The sequence below is a fragment of the Lithobates pipiens genome, unplaced genomic scaffold (genome assembly GCF_037356315.1).
Source record: "Lithobates pipiens isolate NorthernLeopardFrog02 unplaced genomic scaffold, aLitPip1_a1.2 Scaffold_22, whole genome shotgun sequence".
NCBI classification, from domain to species: Eukaryota; Metazoa; Chordata; class Amphibia; order Anura; family Ranidae; genus Lithobates; species Lithobates pipiens.
The window spans coordinates 312,437,517-312,455,068 of NW_027507784.1; the positions used below are offsets into that span (position 1 = coordinate 312,437,517).

General features: G+C 39.5%; 1 protein-coding gene across 1 annotated transcript in view; it reads left to right on the plus strand.

Moving 5' to 3' along the window:
• Positions 1–17,552, plus strand: part of LOC143924890 (uncharacterized) — a 65,082-nt gene that overhangs the window by 22,776 nt on the left and 24,754 nt on the right. The window contains exons 8-19 of the mRNA XM_077449398.1: positions 1,840–2,045; positions 2,369–2,463; positions 2,794–2,912; positions 4,223–4,378; positions 6,155–6,360; positions 8,943–9,037; positions 9,153–9,283; positions 10,746–10,867; positions 12,673–12,826; positions 14,612–14,824; positions 15,729–15,890; positions 17,228–17,377. Coding sequence (XP_077305524.1) covers positions 1,840–2,045; positions 2,369–2,463; positions 2,794–2,912; positions 4,223–4,378; positions 6,155–6,360; positions 8,943–9,037; positions 9,153–9,283; positions 10,746–10,867; positions 12,673–12,826; positions 14,612–14,824; positions 15,729–15,890; positions 17,228–17,377 — 1,809 coding nt within the window. The remainder of the gene's footprint in view (positions 1–1,839; positions 2,046–2,368; positions 2,464–2,793; positions 2,913–4,222; positions 4,379–6,154; positions 6,361–8,942; positions 9,038–9,152; positions 9,284–10,745; positions 10,868–12,672; positions 12,827–14,611; positions 14,825–15,728; positions 15,891–17,227; positions 17,378–17,552) is intronic.

Here is a 17,552-nt window from a genome sequence, read left to right on the forward strand (position 1 = left end):
TACGGGGCTATCTAAGGGACTATCTAGGTGGACGCTCTGCCAATCGCAGCCTGTTTCACCCCAAAGGCTACCATTGCTAACCTTCTAGCCTAGCTGCAAGGTTTCAATGCCTCAGAGTTAGAAATCTAAAATGAGCATGCAGCAATTATGAGTGTCAGAGGGCAGCCAACGTTCCTTAACTCTGCCCTTGCTCCAGGGCAATGACTTCCAAGGTATAATTACAAAAATATCAGGCAATTAACATTTGTAGAAATGTCAGCAATGGCAGCTCACATAATAGCTGCCTATGAAAAAGGAGTATGTTAAACTTTCTCCGTGTTTTAAACAGAATTGAATATGAAGAGAAATATTTTAAATAAGGGGTTTTCAGAGAATGTAAAACATAACAGGTTTTATCTTTTTCTATTCCATTAAAAAAAATGTAAAATACAAAAAGGTTTTGCAAGCATTTGGACAAAAATTATCCTTAACTGACTGTCCCTTCAACTAATTGTCTATAAAATTTTTTAACAAAACCTCACTCTTTTGTATGCCACCATTTCCTCAAAGCCTTGCCTGGCACTCTTTATGAAAGCTGGCCAAACACGAACCCAAAATACAAAGCTCCCCTTTGTCTCCTCGCATAATATTATATTAAGACGAAGGGCTAATTTGTGAAATTTTATTTCCCTTTAAGTGCTTATTTACATTTGTTTTCTGAAACCACCTAAATGCAAGTCTAGCCAAAACATTTTGATAGTGTGGGGAAGTTTTAGAACATGTGCCAAAATTGTATTCATGATGAATATGGTTAAATTGAGTGTCACAAGTATAACGCAAGTCCTATAAATTTTATTTTTGCATGACAAAAGAAAGCCAACATGTTCCCAGGGGCTCAATACTCCCCCCTTCATCGGGGCCTATATGTTGATAGTAAATAAAGAGAAGACTGGACAACAGATTTAAAAAAAAAAGGATAGGATTCTGCTTATTCCAAGCTCTGATGAAACGCTTTGGCTTTCTTTAGTGATGTAATATCATGCAAAATGCTGGACTTACATTATACCTGTGGCCCACCCCTTAAAAAACTCTGCTTTACAAAAACACCACTGAAAATGGAATATCAAAAATCTATGGAATATTAACAGACCTAGATGGACAAGGAAGACCTGCTTTCATAGAACAATGGGAAAAAGAATTGGATTTAAAATTAGAAGAACACCAAGTGGAAAGGATGATAGAAATGGGATATAGTAATGCTTGGGATATAAAAACTATCGAAATTAATTATAAATTCTTAACAAGATGGTATTTGACCCCAATAAGAACTCATAGATATCAACCAGAAAAATCACCATTGTGCTGGAGAAACTGCAATCAAAGGGCAACGATGGTTCATTTTATGGTGGGAGTGGCCAAAAATAATCATTGCGCCCGCCGGGCACTCGTAACGGCTCCGGGGGCATGCAGTGGGCGTGCACGCGTGCCCCTGGGGCGCACACGCACCCCTAGTAGCCACAGGGTGAAGCGACGGAACATGACATTGTTTCACCCAGCTGTGCCATTCTGCTGCAGTAAAACTGCAGAGGCTGGTTGGCAAGTGGTTAATCAGGTACATTGTCTATATCAGTGATTGGTAACTTGTGGTCTGCCCGACTTTTTTTGCTCATCAGCTCTCCTTATTGTTAGTGTATTTTATGTGTGGTCCAAGACTATTTACTTTTTTCCAATGTGGCCCAGGAAGGTCAAAAGGTTGGACATCTCTGATTTACATCATAGGCAGTGTCTGGTAATCACAGCTGAAACTGGAACTTTTAAGATACATATTGTATATCACAAAATGTCTTTTTGTCTCTATAGAAAAATATAAGTTCACTGCAACCACCCCTGGCTCAAGCTCTGTTAAGCACGGTATTTGAAGCTCTTAAGGCCAATATATCAAGCTTTAACATCTCAGATTGGACCCAGCTCTTCCAAAACACACTCAGCACAATCCTGTTTGAAATCAAACCAAATCAGCTGAACCTCATCTCTGTAAACCTCACCTGTGGCTCCTACCAGGCTATGTAAGTTTTAAATGCTATGTCACACATGTACAGCACCAGCCAAAACATGGGACTTTGCATTATGCAAATAGTAACAAATTTTCTAGTCACCAGCCTGCCAACTCATGTTCGTTATTACTGGCCCATCTCTAACCAATAGCAGGAAAGAGCTAATGACTACAGATGCTGGTTGCTATTTGCATAACATAGTGTTCCTGTTTTCTTTTGGTGTTCTGTGGGTGTTGAGAGGCTATACAATGTAAGTGCCATTTATGTGAGTTGTATGGGGCCATCAATATACTTAAAGCTGAACAACAGTTTTATTTTTACCTTATTATCCACAGAGTCGCAGGTTTAAACAGCAAATTCCCCCAAATGACTCCAGAAACTCAGAAGGATGTTTTTATAAACCTGATCAAACCTTATATGAAAAACAAAGGTAACATCCTACATAAAACATGTCTGCACATCTTTCCTCAGTATCCTTGACTTGGCAATTTCTTTGCATGCCCAAACCTGGGCTATCTATCAATAAGGCATCCTATTTAGCTCTGATCCTCAAGACAAACCTCTCACCAATTCCATCACAATTTATGCAAAGGATTAGCATGTAATTTCTTGGCTCTACAGTGGATTTAGTTTGACTTAATATTAATAATAAGAAAAATAACAACAATATACCCCCTATGAATGTATTTTTGTTTTGTTTTTTCTGTGTAAAACCCCAAAGAAAAATGTAATCTTTTTGGATTTCTCTTGATAATTTTAGGTCCAGCTTGTCCCAAGAATGGCAGCAGCAGTGCTCTCTTTAATCAGAACTTTGGAAAGTTTTCAGTGTTTGCAGATTATTCTGACTTTGTCTCTGGTCTTGGCGATAAATTCAATGCTGTAAGTTTTTTACTTTAAAAAAAAAAAATTAGGGTGTTCACATGCCTCTATTGCGATGCTTCACTTTGTGCCGATGGTAAAACATATCGCATTGGGCAAGCCTGCTGGACGTGACCCATTCAAGCGAACCGGGATGCCCCCCAGCCATGCACACAGTTGTGGCGTGTTTGTTTGGCAAAATAATAGGGTTAAGTGGGGGTGAGGAGGTATCACATTGCCTCCTCACTGCCTGTCAATCGCCTCTGAAAAGCAAGCCAAATGCGAATCGCTTCTTAGAGGAACGAGTTTGCATGTACCAATCAGCAGAGAATATGACAAAAGCAAGATTGTTTGATGCTTATTGTTAGTACTTTGTACCTATATATGTGTATAAATAGAGAAAGCTCAAAAGGGTGAGGTGCATGACGGTCAAAGTAACAAGTGCAAGCAATCAAGCCTTCCCAAGGGCTTATATTATATGAAAAAACAAGAGGGATTGCTGCACAAAAATGTTTTAATGAAAAATATTTAAAACATCCAAGATATACAGGCAATCATAGTAACGGTTTCGGGCTAGTAATCTTCTGTACTAGGCCGACATTGTTACTATGATTGCCTGTATATCTTGGATGTTTTAAATATTTTTCATTAAAATATTTTTGTGCAGCAATCCCTCTTGTTTTTTCATAAGTGTAAAAATAAGTATTTGTTATAAGCATAGCTATACAATCATATGCAAGAATGCTGTTTTTCTTTTTTTTTTTTTTTTCTCTTTGTATGTGATTGGGTATTCCTTTCACAGTGAAGCTTCACCTCATTTGTTAAGCTATGGAGCAACGGCGCTTGCAAAGTTCACAGTCTTTATGCCTTTAGTAAATCAACCCCATTGAGTATGGGGATGTGACACTGTCCCGCCCTCACCGGCACTGTACCTGAATGAGAGCTTCATTTATCCAGAGAGATGAGAGAGCTTGACACTGGTCCACCACACATTCGCAGAGGAAGGGCAGAAAGTCAACTGCAGCAGCAATAGAATAACATTTTGTTCAATTTGATGAATATTCAGCTCAAGGAACATGATGCAGATGAATGTAAAAATCATAGCAGCACTCACAAAAGCACAAAAACATTATTCTCCATGAGCTGAAGAGGCCAAGTCTTCTGACCAACATCACATGTCTATGTCTTATCTATGCTCAGGACAACGTCTGCTTTCACGTGGAGACAGAATTTTCATTTTTGGAAACTGTTACAGATGTGCTTGGTTAGGGTGTTTTTAGTAGGTAAATGGTTGTGTGTAATTTTGTTTGTTTTTTTAAACTCTTCTGTAGTTGGATGTCCTGCCCTCGCTCACTACCCCACAATTGGCCAACTTCGCCTTGAACACAACTATGAATGCACAAATCGCCAACAGCATTGTGGGCGCTCTACAGAACTCCACTGATATATACAACTTTCTCTCCAGTTTCAACGCAGCTCTAGCATCAGTAAGTGACAACAAAACATGTACTGGCTCCCATAGCTGTTATGTAAGGACTAATACGTAGGAAATGATCTATTTTGAGTGAGTTATCATTGTACAGTTTTCAATGTCTGTGTTCTGATACATGACTGACTAAATGTCATCAGTATACACAGTTGCACCAGTAAGAGTGCCAAAAAAATAATCCAAGAGTCCAACAATTAATTTTTGGTTCGGTAAATGACCATAGAAAGGACAACAAACAGGCAACGCCTTTCAGAAGCCCATAGAACTCCACTTTTCTCAGGGGTTAAAGTATAACTAAAGGAAAAACATTTTTTTTTTCAATTTTGGATAACATAAAGAGGGACTAAAAGACCTGTCAGCTTTTTATCACCATCTGTGTCCCCGTTAGGGAGATTCACCCTCTCTGTTTGTCTTGTTTACCGATATAATTGAAAGTGAAAGTAAAATAAAATGCCTAATTTTGGATTGTTCCGAGAACAGTAAAATAGCTCCCAACTGTCCCTGATTTTGAGGGACTGTCCCTGATTTGTAGCAATGTCCCTCTGTCCCTCTTTCCTCCTCATAATTGTATATAAAATTAGCTTTTTATTTTTAAAAAGTGTTTCCCAGTGCTAAACCTTTCATCCAATTTCTAAATTGCTGCATTTGTAAATTTTAAAAGCCAGTATAATGGAATAGAAGTGGTAAAAAAAAATCCCTTGTGGATTTAATGAACCTTTTTTGGGGTTATTCTCCTTTAAGGGGGCGTGGCGGGGGCGTGTCCCATGCCTACATACAGTTGGCTAGCAGGTGTCCCTCATTCCCATCTCAAAATGTTGGGAGGTATGACAGTAACAATGTGGACACTGGTGACAACCAGGGATTTCCTCTCACTTCCTGTGTTGGATATGGGACAGGAAGTGAAGGGACATCTCCCAATGGCACACAGATGGCAAAAACATTGATGGGTTATAACTGTAGTGCTCACGCCCCGTGAGGCCACTGAGAATATTCCCAGGTCTTTCTTGCTAGCACAGAGGCTGCCAGTCACAAGCACAATTGCATGTACACCAACAATGCATGCTTAGTTTAAGGGATGTCTTTTTAGAATTTATTGCAGAGAAACTTGAAACAGGAGAGGTGTTCAGGATACTCTAAAATGATGAATAGGAAGACAATCTTCTATCACAAAAAAATTGTCTACAGGCACACATGAAAGTCCCAAACACAGGACTTACAGTGTCCTAGATGCTGTCAGCCATCCAGCTTCTACAGGTAGATCCTCAGTGAGTGAGACAAAAGATCCTTCTCCAGACCAAGACTTCAGGACAGTGCCCTCTAACAAAAATCCATTAGTAGCCTTTTCCAGGACCTCAGCCCAGCTTCTGCTGAGGCCCAAACTGCAGATCTTGTCTCACTATAGCTGTGTCCAGGGGCATCATCCCCAGGAAGATTGGAACCCTCACAGCAGAGGAATAACATTCTGAAAAGGCCTCACAAACATTTATCAGCTGCCCAGCCGCCTTCTGGATGCCTCCTTCCGGAGATTGGCTGGGGCATGATAAATATTCATTCAGGACAATTTACTTGTTCTGCCCTATATTCTGAAAACTTCTTCCAGAAGCAGGTTGGAAACACCCTAACACCCAGACAGGAAACCCTGACCAGACGAAAACAAAAAAGATTCTCCATGTTGATAACTTATTTGTGTACTTATATAAGGAATTCTTGTCCTGTAACTGTATGAGCCATTTGATAAAGTAAGTGATTCTCTTGATCTGTGTCATGTTTACAGAACAACCAGACCTCTGTTGATCCAGCTTTGTCCAAGGTTCTGCTTCCCCAGATCTTCCAGAATATGCAGAGAAACTTCAGTTCTTTTAATAGCAGTGACTGGGCCCAGTTATTCCAGGATAAACTTACAGCTTTCTTGCCTTATATTACCCCAAACCAATTGAACACTCTACCAAAGAACTTGCCATGTGACTCCTACCAGACCATGTAAGTATCTTAAGTAAAATGTAAAATGTGTGGGGCCAACCAAGACTTCAATAGCAGAAATGAGGTGAAAGTCTGCAAGTATGTGTTAGTTTGTGGTAACAACACACTTGATTTGCTTCCAACATAGCCCCTTCCTATAGTCAGTGCTCTACTGTACAGTGATTGCAAAAGGCCAATATCACATCAAATTCAGGTAATTGATTTAGGTAAATTTGATTTATTAATACATGCAGAGCTGCTTTAAAATAAACTATATGTGTCTGGGGTTATTACTTATATAATATTAGGATTGGCCAGACTCCCACAGTCCAAAAGCATTTGTTCATTATCCCCTTTGCTCTCAGGTTCTCTACATCGGTGGTCTGCCAGGAAAATGCTTAAAAGTTAGGTTCATACTATTGTAAGTAGCTCACATTTGCACAGGCACAGTAGCCTATTCATTTGAATAGGCAGCTGAACCTGTGTAAAACACAGTTGAAAAGTACCTGACCCTTTCTCGAAAATGTGGCCGCATGAAACCGCATGGTGCTTTGACACCATGTGTTTTCACGCACCCAGAGCGTGGGGGTACCATTAAGAATCAAATTTCTGCTAAAGAGCAGCATGTTTTGGTTGTGGGTACCTGCTGGTACAGGATTGCACACAATTTACAGGCATTCCTGTCAATAGTGTGAACTTAGCCAAATACCGGACACGTCTGGATTTTTAATGGTTCATTGATACCGAATGACTTTACACAGCAAAAAATAACTCAATTTATCTGGTACCTGGTATTCACTGTACAAATTTTCAAGAACATAACAATGATAACAGTTATACCTTAACGTTGAAATGTCTATAGACACAATTTTTTTCCAGTTTGACCACATATGGTAGTATGGCGCAATCATCATATCTCTACAAGCACCCAATGTCCAAGCGTTCTTGGGGTAAGGCTTGTTTAGCTAGGTTGTATTTCCCCAGCAAACTCCAACTATTTTCAGCTCTTCTCCTGCCTGTCCTTGATTTAGATAGACTTTATGTTAGGATCAATTACATTCTTGTCTCAAATGACACTGGCAAGTATAGCGCAGAAGTGGCTGGGGAGCAAACACAAATAATATAAATAGCTGGGAGTGGGGGGCAATTAACCTCCTCTTTTTTAAGGGTACCACCCCCCATACGTATTATAATAATATTAACTTTTTTGTAACAATATAGAAAAGTTAAAATCCCAAAAAGGCATATGTTACACATTTGAAAAACAAATTGGTCTGCATAGTCTGTAACCACAATATAGACAAATACAAAATAATGTGAGCCCAAACTCAATCATTCATGGGACGTTATCAAGATGGTTTCGTTGACACATTTCACAGGACAAAGCCTGCTTCTTCAGAAAAAACAAAGCAGTTTACATATCTAAAAATATAAAAACACAAGTCAAGCAACTTGTTAGTTCCATTTTGACACTCAAGTATATGCATATTGATTATCTATTCAATACATATTGCTAGCTGCTATGGATGTTGACAGAGTATGCAGTGCGGTAAAGACCAATGTAGAACAGCAAGACCTATAGATGAATGGACCCCAAAAAAAGCCAGGCCTCCAACTAGGATGAGCAATAGATTTATCGGGGTGATAGATGCAATCATCCAGCTTTCTAAAAAAAAAAGAGAATGACATTTAAGCCCTTAAATTCTCAAATACTCTAAAATAAGAGACTAAGATCATATCTTCCTTCATATAGTTTATAAACATATGAAAAAAGGAGGGCAAAAATAAATGCTATAAGATGCAAACATCCTAAAAACTCCCACCAGGGAAGATACTCATAGCGGGAAGGGAAGGGAGAGCAGGGAAAGATAAATGGATCCCATATGGTAAACTGTATCCAATTATTTAAATATATCCATATGCAAATATAGATATAGAAAGGCCCATAACTACCATCTACATCCCTACTCCCCAATTCTGGGAACCCCATCAAATTTTTGGTATGGGGCCCCATGAACTTTGCCCCTGCACGGATGATAATTAACAGCTCTTCTTAGCTCTTACTAAGGGCTTGCATTCAGCCTTTACAACTTCTTGTGGATGTAGCCATCAAGGGAACTTGGGTTAAGGAGGGTCTGCAAGGATAGCCTTCATGATAAACTGGAAATATGGTAAATTCTCCCTGTAGATCAAGTTTGAAATTCTGGAGCCATTTGGTAAAGTTAAGCTAGTCATAGATGATTTGTTTTTTGAGTTTCTTTAACAACAATTTTCTGGATGTCCCTTCGACAGAACAACTTCTGTTAAGCGGGAATGGCCACACACTGATCAAAATGATGGTTGGTGTATGGCCAGCTTTAGATGTTCCTACTTTTTGTGTTACTCAGTGAGTTTGAATTAGAGATCCACTGTTTTCTATCAATAGCCATAGTGTGGACAGGGTAGATATCCATTCATAAAAAGCTTAAGCAATCTAGCAAGAGTTTGAACCCTACCCTGTTACCCCTGAACTCAAATTATCTGGTTTCCATGGATCATGCTTACAATTCAGAAAATAAACTCAAGACATTTTGCTAATGTTTATCTATCTTATTTTTTCACAGTTTAAAAGGCCTGGATACTAGTTCCCCCAGGATGTCAACAGGAACAAAACAAAGCATTTATAATACTTTTATCAAGCCCTATCTGACCACTAAAGGTATTCAAACTTCGTATTTAGTTCTCCTGACTGTTTTTCAAAAGCATACTATAGAAATACAATTTTTTAAAAGGCATGTTTCTACCTGTTTTTCATGAATTGCTTTTTCTCATAGATACTTCTAATGCCATAGTCTGCTATAACCAAACCAACGCCAACTCTTCTGCCTGGCTTGTGACTAATATGGCTTCATTCTTGTCGAGCGCAAGTGATGTAGATCTGATGCATTTTGCTAATGATACCATGGTAAGACTGGGTACCTCTTGCCCAAGAGCCCTTAGTCAGTCATCCAGTGATTTTATTTCTTGTATTCTAATGAATTTGACAGTATTTCAAAAAGGAAAAACTTGAGTCTGCCAAATCAAACTGAAAAAAATGATTTATGAATGAGTACAGAGCAACATTTATATGTGTCTTTTATATCAACCTGAAGCTCAACTAAAAAGATTGTCATATAAAATACTTAAAGAACTGAGGGATCCAAAAGAGGAACTGTTCCCATTTTAAAGGTGCCCCTACTCTCTTTTTTGACCTCTTCATTTATATTATGTTATGGAGAATGCAGAAGAAAGAGTGGGAACACTCCAGGGTGAGCACCTAAAGCTCACAAAGAGGTAGGAGCAGAGCTAGAATCTTTAACAGGGAGACTTCAGCTCTGGAATCCCCAAGAGATATGAATCAGGTGATTCACCCCAGGAAAGAACAGGAAGTAAAGCCTTAATACACCATATGACTAAAGGTTTGTGAACATGCAACAATCACACCTACTGTATATACAGTATATGGCCAAAACCAGGTGGACCACCTAGCTGTGCTCTCCCAAACCTTTGGCAACAGTTTGGGGAAGCTTTATAAATTCTAGACTTTAAACAGATGTAGGGAATTGAAGAAACACAAACTAGGGAAGCTCATGCACTAGTGCAATGAACCTATTTATTGATGAAAGATAAAAATGACATCAAGCTCATCACACAAGTTTTGTGAGAAACTAGCTCCAGAGCGCCTGTAAGGACAACACTGGATATATAACAAGTACAAGCCGGCAACTTGACAGCTTCTCCATAGAAATTGTATTGTAGTATTATAGTATAGCATCTATAGTGCTACAATACAATTTTCTATGGATTCACTGTGAACTTAGTCAGAGCACCGACCATGCTGCACACTAACTACATTATACAGCGGTAATGCTTGGGTGAGTTTTCTTTTGCTACTTAACATTGGATATAATCTACTCAGCTGAGACTCCTCACCCTGTGCCTGTGCATTGTAAGGGAGAGAGGAGAGTGGGAAGCCAGCCACAAGCCACAAGCCAGCCACAACACCTTATGTGTTTTGGCAGATGCCAGGAATATGGAGGACCGGCAATCATTCAATAGAGCAGCGTGCACCTGATTGGTTATGATGCATTTCGATAGTGTGGCTCCCTTTTGAAGCATTCTTTTTTAGTTGGTCACACTTGAGTATGAGAGTGGGATTAATGGTGAACTGGTGTAGGTAAGAGAGCACTGCAGATAAACAGGTACAATTTACTGTATGTAGGAGGATTTGTTTAATCTCTGTGACTGTGTAGCACCTGAGGCCAGTCACTTCCCTGGGTGTATGTAAGAGTTTACAACTAGTTTAAGGTGAATGTAGAATTAACTATGAATTTGTGTAATGGAATCTATAAATTAATTTGGTATATTGTTGACTCTTTTCTTTGCAGCTGCAAATTTTTGCCAACGATGCATCCTGTGTTGCACTGGCAAGTACGCTGAAATTCTCTCAGAGCACATCAGTTTATTATACGTCACTTCTGACATCCAACGCAAATTTCAATCTCTCCAGGTAATTGACTGAACCATATATTAACTCTCAGTATCCTAAAGTACATCTGCCACCACCCAACACAAAAAAACATTGATGCATGCAACTTATAAATTGATCCATCTTGCCATTGTCATTCCAAGATCATGCCAGTGGGCTCACATACAAATTTTGCATCTTGAAAAGGGATTCTGTGTATACCTCTATAAGAAAGTAAGCCTAGCCACTTCCTCTGGTCTCCTGTGTAGTTACCAGGGCCACTGATAAGGTAGTGCAGCCAGCCCTCCTGTACTGGACCTGGGTCCCATCAGTTCAACAAGGGGGCCTGGGCACCTGCTGAGCAGGAGGTCTGGCTGCATTGTCTATTTGCAGACACCAATCCTCTTCTGCCTCCCCCTGCAGTGTTGCCAGCTTCTCCTCCTCTTTCTCTCTCTGGCTGCACTGCAGGGGGATTGGTCCTAGCACATGTGCCCCTTCCATCTACTGTCCAGACACCTGAGGGTGGCTGCAAAAAAGCTGAGTGGGTGGCCAAGGGCTCCAGGGACAGCCCTGTTGGGTGGCCACAAAAAGGCTGGGAGAGCGGTGCGGGCTTCAGGAACAGCCCAGGATTCGGTGACCTGGCAAATCACCAGTCGACCCCCAGGTTGTGAACCACTGATCTAGGCGAACACTTTGAAGAAGAAGGGAACATTGCTGCACCAAGACAAATATGTAGGCTGTATGTCATACATGTATGTACGGTAATATGTATTTCATAAATTCATACAGAGGGCACAAAAACTGCCAATTTTTTACTGCAGGTTACATAACAACAGCAGTAAGAGTGCAAGAAGTGAAAGTAATTCCAAGCTGTTTTACACCCTAGGCAACTCTATGCTGTTCCTTTTGACCTCCAGAAGATTTATCCCCTTTCCCGACCAGGCCATTTTTTGCGTTACTTTAACTGACAACTGCGCGGTCAGGCAATGTTGTACCCAAATAAAATGTATGTCCTCCGCCCCCCCCCCCAAATAGAGCTTTCTTATGGTGGTATTTGATCACCTCTGCAATTTTATTGTTTGTGCTATAAACAAAACAAAAAAAGACAGTTTTGAAAAAAAAACTATATTTTTTACTTCCTGCTATAAAACATATCCAATAAAAAAAAATGAAAAAAATGTAATTTCTAGGCCAATGTGTATTCTGCTACATATTTTTTGTAAAAAAAAATCCCAATAAGCGTATAATGATTGGTTTGCACAAACGTTATAGAATGTACAAACTAAGGAATATTTTTATTTTTTACTAGTAATGGCGGCAATCAGCGGCTTATATTGGGACTGCAGAATTGCAGTGAACAGTCAGACACTAACTGACACTTTTGACACTTTTTGGGGTGCTAAAAATATGCATTGTCACTGTACTGAGACTGGCTGGGAAAGGGTTAAACATCAGGGTCGATCAAAGGGTTAACTGTGTTCCTAGCCAGTATTTTACTATGTGGGAGGTACTTTTACCAGGGGAAGACATGGATCCTAGTCCCTGCTTTGCAGAGACACAGGATCCATGCCTTCCCTCCTGTCAGAACAGTGATCTGTCTTGTTTACATAGGCATACTGCGGCGTTCTGCCTCTGTGGTGGATGATAAGCGGGTGCTGGCGCACCTAAAGTCTGTGGTACCTGCAGATCAGCTCCTGCTGTGTATAATCACAGCAGGAACCGGTTGATGGCAGTGCGCATGCATGCGCAAGTGCAGCAGTGCCACCTTGCTACCGTATATGTAAGTTATAATAGATTGGAAGAAACCAAGTCAATGATAAAAGTGTTTTCTGTTCCTATTTTTCCAGCCTCCCTGCAGTATTCCTCTGTTCCCTGAAGCCATCTTCTCTCAAGAACCTGACTGTAGATGACTCTTTAGCGCTTACAAACAAAATCAACAAGCAATGTTTCACCACTTCTCCAGGGCAGGCACCTTTCAACCCCACCACTGAGCAGCTGCAGGTAATGATGTGCTTTAAGCCAATATAATTTGTATTTAATGACATATCTAACACTCTGAGGCTATGTTTTCGTCATAGACAGCCACTATAGGTCATGCATGTATGCCCCGTATACATGATTGGACTTTCTACCAACAAAACCGTGGATTTTTATTGGAAGGATGTTGGCTCAAACTTGTCTTGCATAAACACGGTCACACAAATGTTGGCCAACAATTCCGAACGTGGGAACGCTGTGACATACAAGACATACAACAAGCCGAGAAAAGGGAAGTTCAATAGCCAGTGCGGCTCTTCTTCTTGATTCCGAGCAAGCGTGAACTTTTGTGCAACGGACTTGTGTACACACGATTGGACTTTCCGACAACAAAGTTTTGTTGGCCTAAAATTTGAGAACCTGCTATCAAACATTTGTCCAGAAAGTCTGACAGCAAATGTTCTATGGAGCATACACCTGGTCGGACTTTCCGACAACAAGCTTACATTCAACATTTCCTGATGGGCTTAGCATTATTGATCTCACTCTAGCTTGCGTGGCAATATGTACCATGTGTAGAACAATCAACGCTTTCATACATAGGTGCCAATTACGCATGCATTTACTTTCGTATGTGCATGTATGAGGCAGTGGGGAGGATCAAAAATTGAATTTGTGGGGGAGGAGGTTAAGTGCCTTTAATTTTTTACATTTTTTTTTTACTGAACTTTTTTTTCATCACATAGGGGACTTTTTTGGTGATAGGTTCTCTTTAATGAAACATTAGGGGACTAAAAGACCCTTGATGTCACACAAGCCCTTCAATTAATCTAATGGAGTGGTAATGGATTACTGCCATTGCTAAATGTGAAAGCTTCACACTCAGGCTGGTTGTTAGGGATTGCTGTTATTAACCAGCTTGTTATCCCCACCCAGCTAATTCAACTGTCAGCAAAGGGCTTTTAGAAGACAGGTGAATATAAACAAAGGTGCTGGGTAGTATAAAAAAACAAAAATGGCATGAGGCCCCCAAAAATGTATACCAGAAATGTATGGATTAAAAGGGGAAGCTCCACTCAAAGAAAATCAATACCAGAACATTTTGTTGACATACAGCCTGGCAGGCCAGGAAAGGAGATGATGAGCGTCCTCCTCAGCCATACTGAGGCACATGCCCTCAGTATAAGGGAGGTACCTTGCCAGGGAGTCCTCCCTGGGTAAAGAACTTTTTCCCTATGTGGAAGAGGATAAGTTCCTCTTCCCCACAACAATGGCTCAGTTAGTTTTGAAAATGTCAAGTTTTCTGTAGTAGCTTGTATACATCATCACTTTACAAGCAGATTAGGAGCAACCCCAGGCATGTTATTTGAAAGAACGTTTAATGTTTCTCCTTGCCAAATGGAATTATTTCAAAGATTTTTATTTGCCTTGGTATATGCCCCCCCCCCCCCCCCCTGGGGCAGTGCCTAGCCTACTGTGCCTATTAGCCTAGAAAGCGGCTATTACTCATTTTAAAGATCTGGCTCTCGCTGGCTTTAATGTGGTTCAACTTCAGCATCAGAACTTTGCTGAACCCACCAGGTATGTCCAGCTGATCACCAAGATTTATCCTTTTTTCTAATTTTTCCTCTTTCACCTTACTTTCAATGTTGTAAAAAGGCCAGGATTTACATAGATCAATAGCTGAAGCTTACAGTATACAAGCCTCCATCTAGGTCTGGCTAAACCCCTCTGTTATTAGTCTGATAATAAAGACAGGTGTTAGCTTTATGCATTTTTGCATCGTTCAAAATTTGTATTTTTCCACAGATGGCCATGTCTCTGGTCAGCCAACTGACCAACTTCTCATCTAACGCAATTACTGATCTGGGCCAGTCAGCCGTTGGTCTGTCTCCATTACAAATTGACAAAATAACCGATAAAGACTTGCAATCCAGCGTGTCTTCACTGGCCAGTGTCAGCGGCTGGAACAAAGGCCAAACCAAGTCTATCATGAATAAACTCTTGAAGTCAAACTACACAGTGAGTAAAAAAAATCACTAAATGCAATACTTCCTATTTATGCTTATAGTACCAACATGTGCTGCCACAATATGGCCTAGTTTACACTTGCAGCGAGGGGGTGGTAGAATAGGCAGTTGAGTCACTTTTTTTGCTCCCCCCAACGGCACTCCTTCAATTGATATTAAAGTCTTTTTTTTTGTTATTTTTAACCACTTCCATACAGGGCATTTTGACCCCCTTCCTGCCCAGGCCAATTTTCAGCTTTCAGCGCTGTCACACTTTGAATTAGAATTGTGCGGTTATGCCATGTTGTACCCAAATTAATTTTGATATTTTTTTCCCACAAATAGAGCTTTCTTTTGGTGGTATTTGATCACCTCTGAGGTTTTTATTTTTTGTGTTATATAAATATCCCAATTTTTTTCCTCAGTTTAGCCCAATATGTATTCTTCTACATATTTTTGGTTAAAAAAAAATTACAATAAGAGTATATTGATTGGATTGCGAAAAAGTTATAGCGTCTAAAAAATAGGGGTAACTCAAAACATGCAACCTGTAGAATTTTTTAAACGTCGCCTATGGGGATTTTTAAGGGTAAAAGCGAGCGGGCGCAATTTTGAAGCGTGATATGTTGGGCATCAATTTACTCGGTGTAACATTATCTTTCACAATATAAAAAAAAAATTGGGCTAACTTTACTGTTGTCTTATTTCTTAATTCAAAAAATTGTATTCTTTCCAAAAAAAGTGCGCTTGTAAGACCGCCGCGCAAATACGGTGTGACAGTAAGTATTGCAATGACCGCCATTTTATTCTCTAGGGTGTTAGAAAAAAAATATAATGTTTCAGAAAGAGGCTCGGTCCTTAAGTGGTTAGAAAGTATATCTCTATCTTTAAACAATGTTTATTGCCTTTGCCCTCAGATTACAAACTTGACAAACCTTGGCAGTTTGGTGAGTGGATTGTCGAGTCAGAATCTACTGGCCCTGGACCCGAAGAATGTTGTAAATGCTGTGAAGGATCCTCAGTTTGCTAGCCAGCTAACTAGTGCACCGCCAGCCCTGCAAAATGCATTTGTTAAACAGGTAGGAAAATCACTAGCAAGACACGCCTTTCCTGCAAATGGGTCAATAAGGCACTACTTAATAATACTGTATATACAATATTATATATAAAATAAAAAGTTGATCTCCTGATTGACTTCTGTCAAACAAGGAGGACCACACACAGATTGAGGATAGGCTGGTCCCTGCTGAACCAACTGAATTTTGATTATTGTGTATCAACCTTATGTTTGTAACCATGTTGATATAATAGACAATCTATATTACTAAAATAATTGTCTTTTACTAAAACAATATGCAGTAAATGGAATACACTTTTATAGGATGACTGGTATGTTTATTTGATTCAGAATGGTATTGCAATAGTCCCAGTGTTGTAGAAACAATAAAAAAAGTATTTTATTTGGAGTTATCCTTACTTTGGTAGTCAGTGGGAGAGTTGGCCCTTTAAAATGGTGGTAAGTTGATAGGTGTCCCCTTACATTAGTAGTCATTGGGAGAAGGGTATCCTTCCAATATACTCTATTCTTTCATCTACATTCAGTGAGAGGAAGAATGCTTCTTATATTAGTTAGACATGTGCAATTCGTTTCATTCCAAATTAATTTTTCGACGAAATTTAACAAATTCGTTCATTTGAAAATATTCAAATTAACTAAATCCCATTTAATGAATTTCTCTTAATACGAAAATTTGAAAGAACGAAAATCCCAAGTTCAGAGATTTGAAAAATCCGAAAATAACAACGAAAATTCAAAAGAATGAAAATCCCAAAATGTTAAAACCCAACAATTTGAAAATCTAAAATAAGAACTAACTAATAATATCTATTACTAACTATTAACATATAGGTATTTGAATTTCTTTTCAAATTTGTCTGTCAGTGAATGTAACGAACATAAATTTGCCTTGCAGGGTCTATTATTAATATTTTTTTTAGTTTGGCTTTACTTCCTCTTTAAAATATCATTGGTGTCATGTCTCTGTCAAGCGACGTTGGCCCTGGAACTGGATAGGCACCATCAGATGGCTGGATAATGTGCACTTATCATGGAACCCCTAGCAGCCTCTGTAGTAAATCTAGTATTGCAGAAAATTTGTTGGAGGATGGACAATGACCAATACTGTCGTGTTTCAGAGAATTGAGATTTCTTATATTGTCTCCTGAACTCTGCTGATGATTTGTTCTGCTCTCACATCCTTCCTTTCTTTAATGTACCTTAAAATGTAATAAAAAACGAGTTATTAAAAAAAAAAGTCCAAAAAAAAGTTGTGTAGCTTCATCAAGCCCAAAGACTTAAAAGGTTTACGTGCAATAGATACTGTGTGGTCACAATCCTCTTCCGTCTTCTTCCTAGATTATTGCTGCAGATTCCAGTCCATCAAGCATTGTGAAAAATGTTCCTGGAAATTTGGTTTCTTTCATCCCGAGTTCCAAACTGATTTATAAATCTGATACTAAGCCAGTTTTGCAAGACGTCAACAGCAGTCCATGGACCCCCAACCAGGTACGATGGGAATTCCTACCAAACTTTTGAAAAGCAGTCCTTTTCCTAAAATTCACACTTCGGATAAGTCTGTAGGGCACAGTCAGCATTATCAAACCATTTTATTAGTATAGAGTAGAACGCCAGACTAAACTTTTTAGTCTCGTACACACGATCAGACTTTCCGACAGACAAT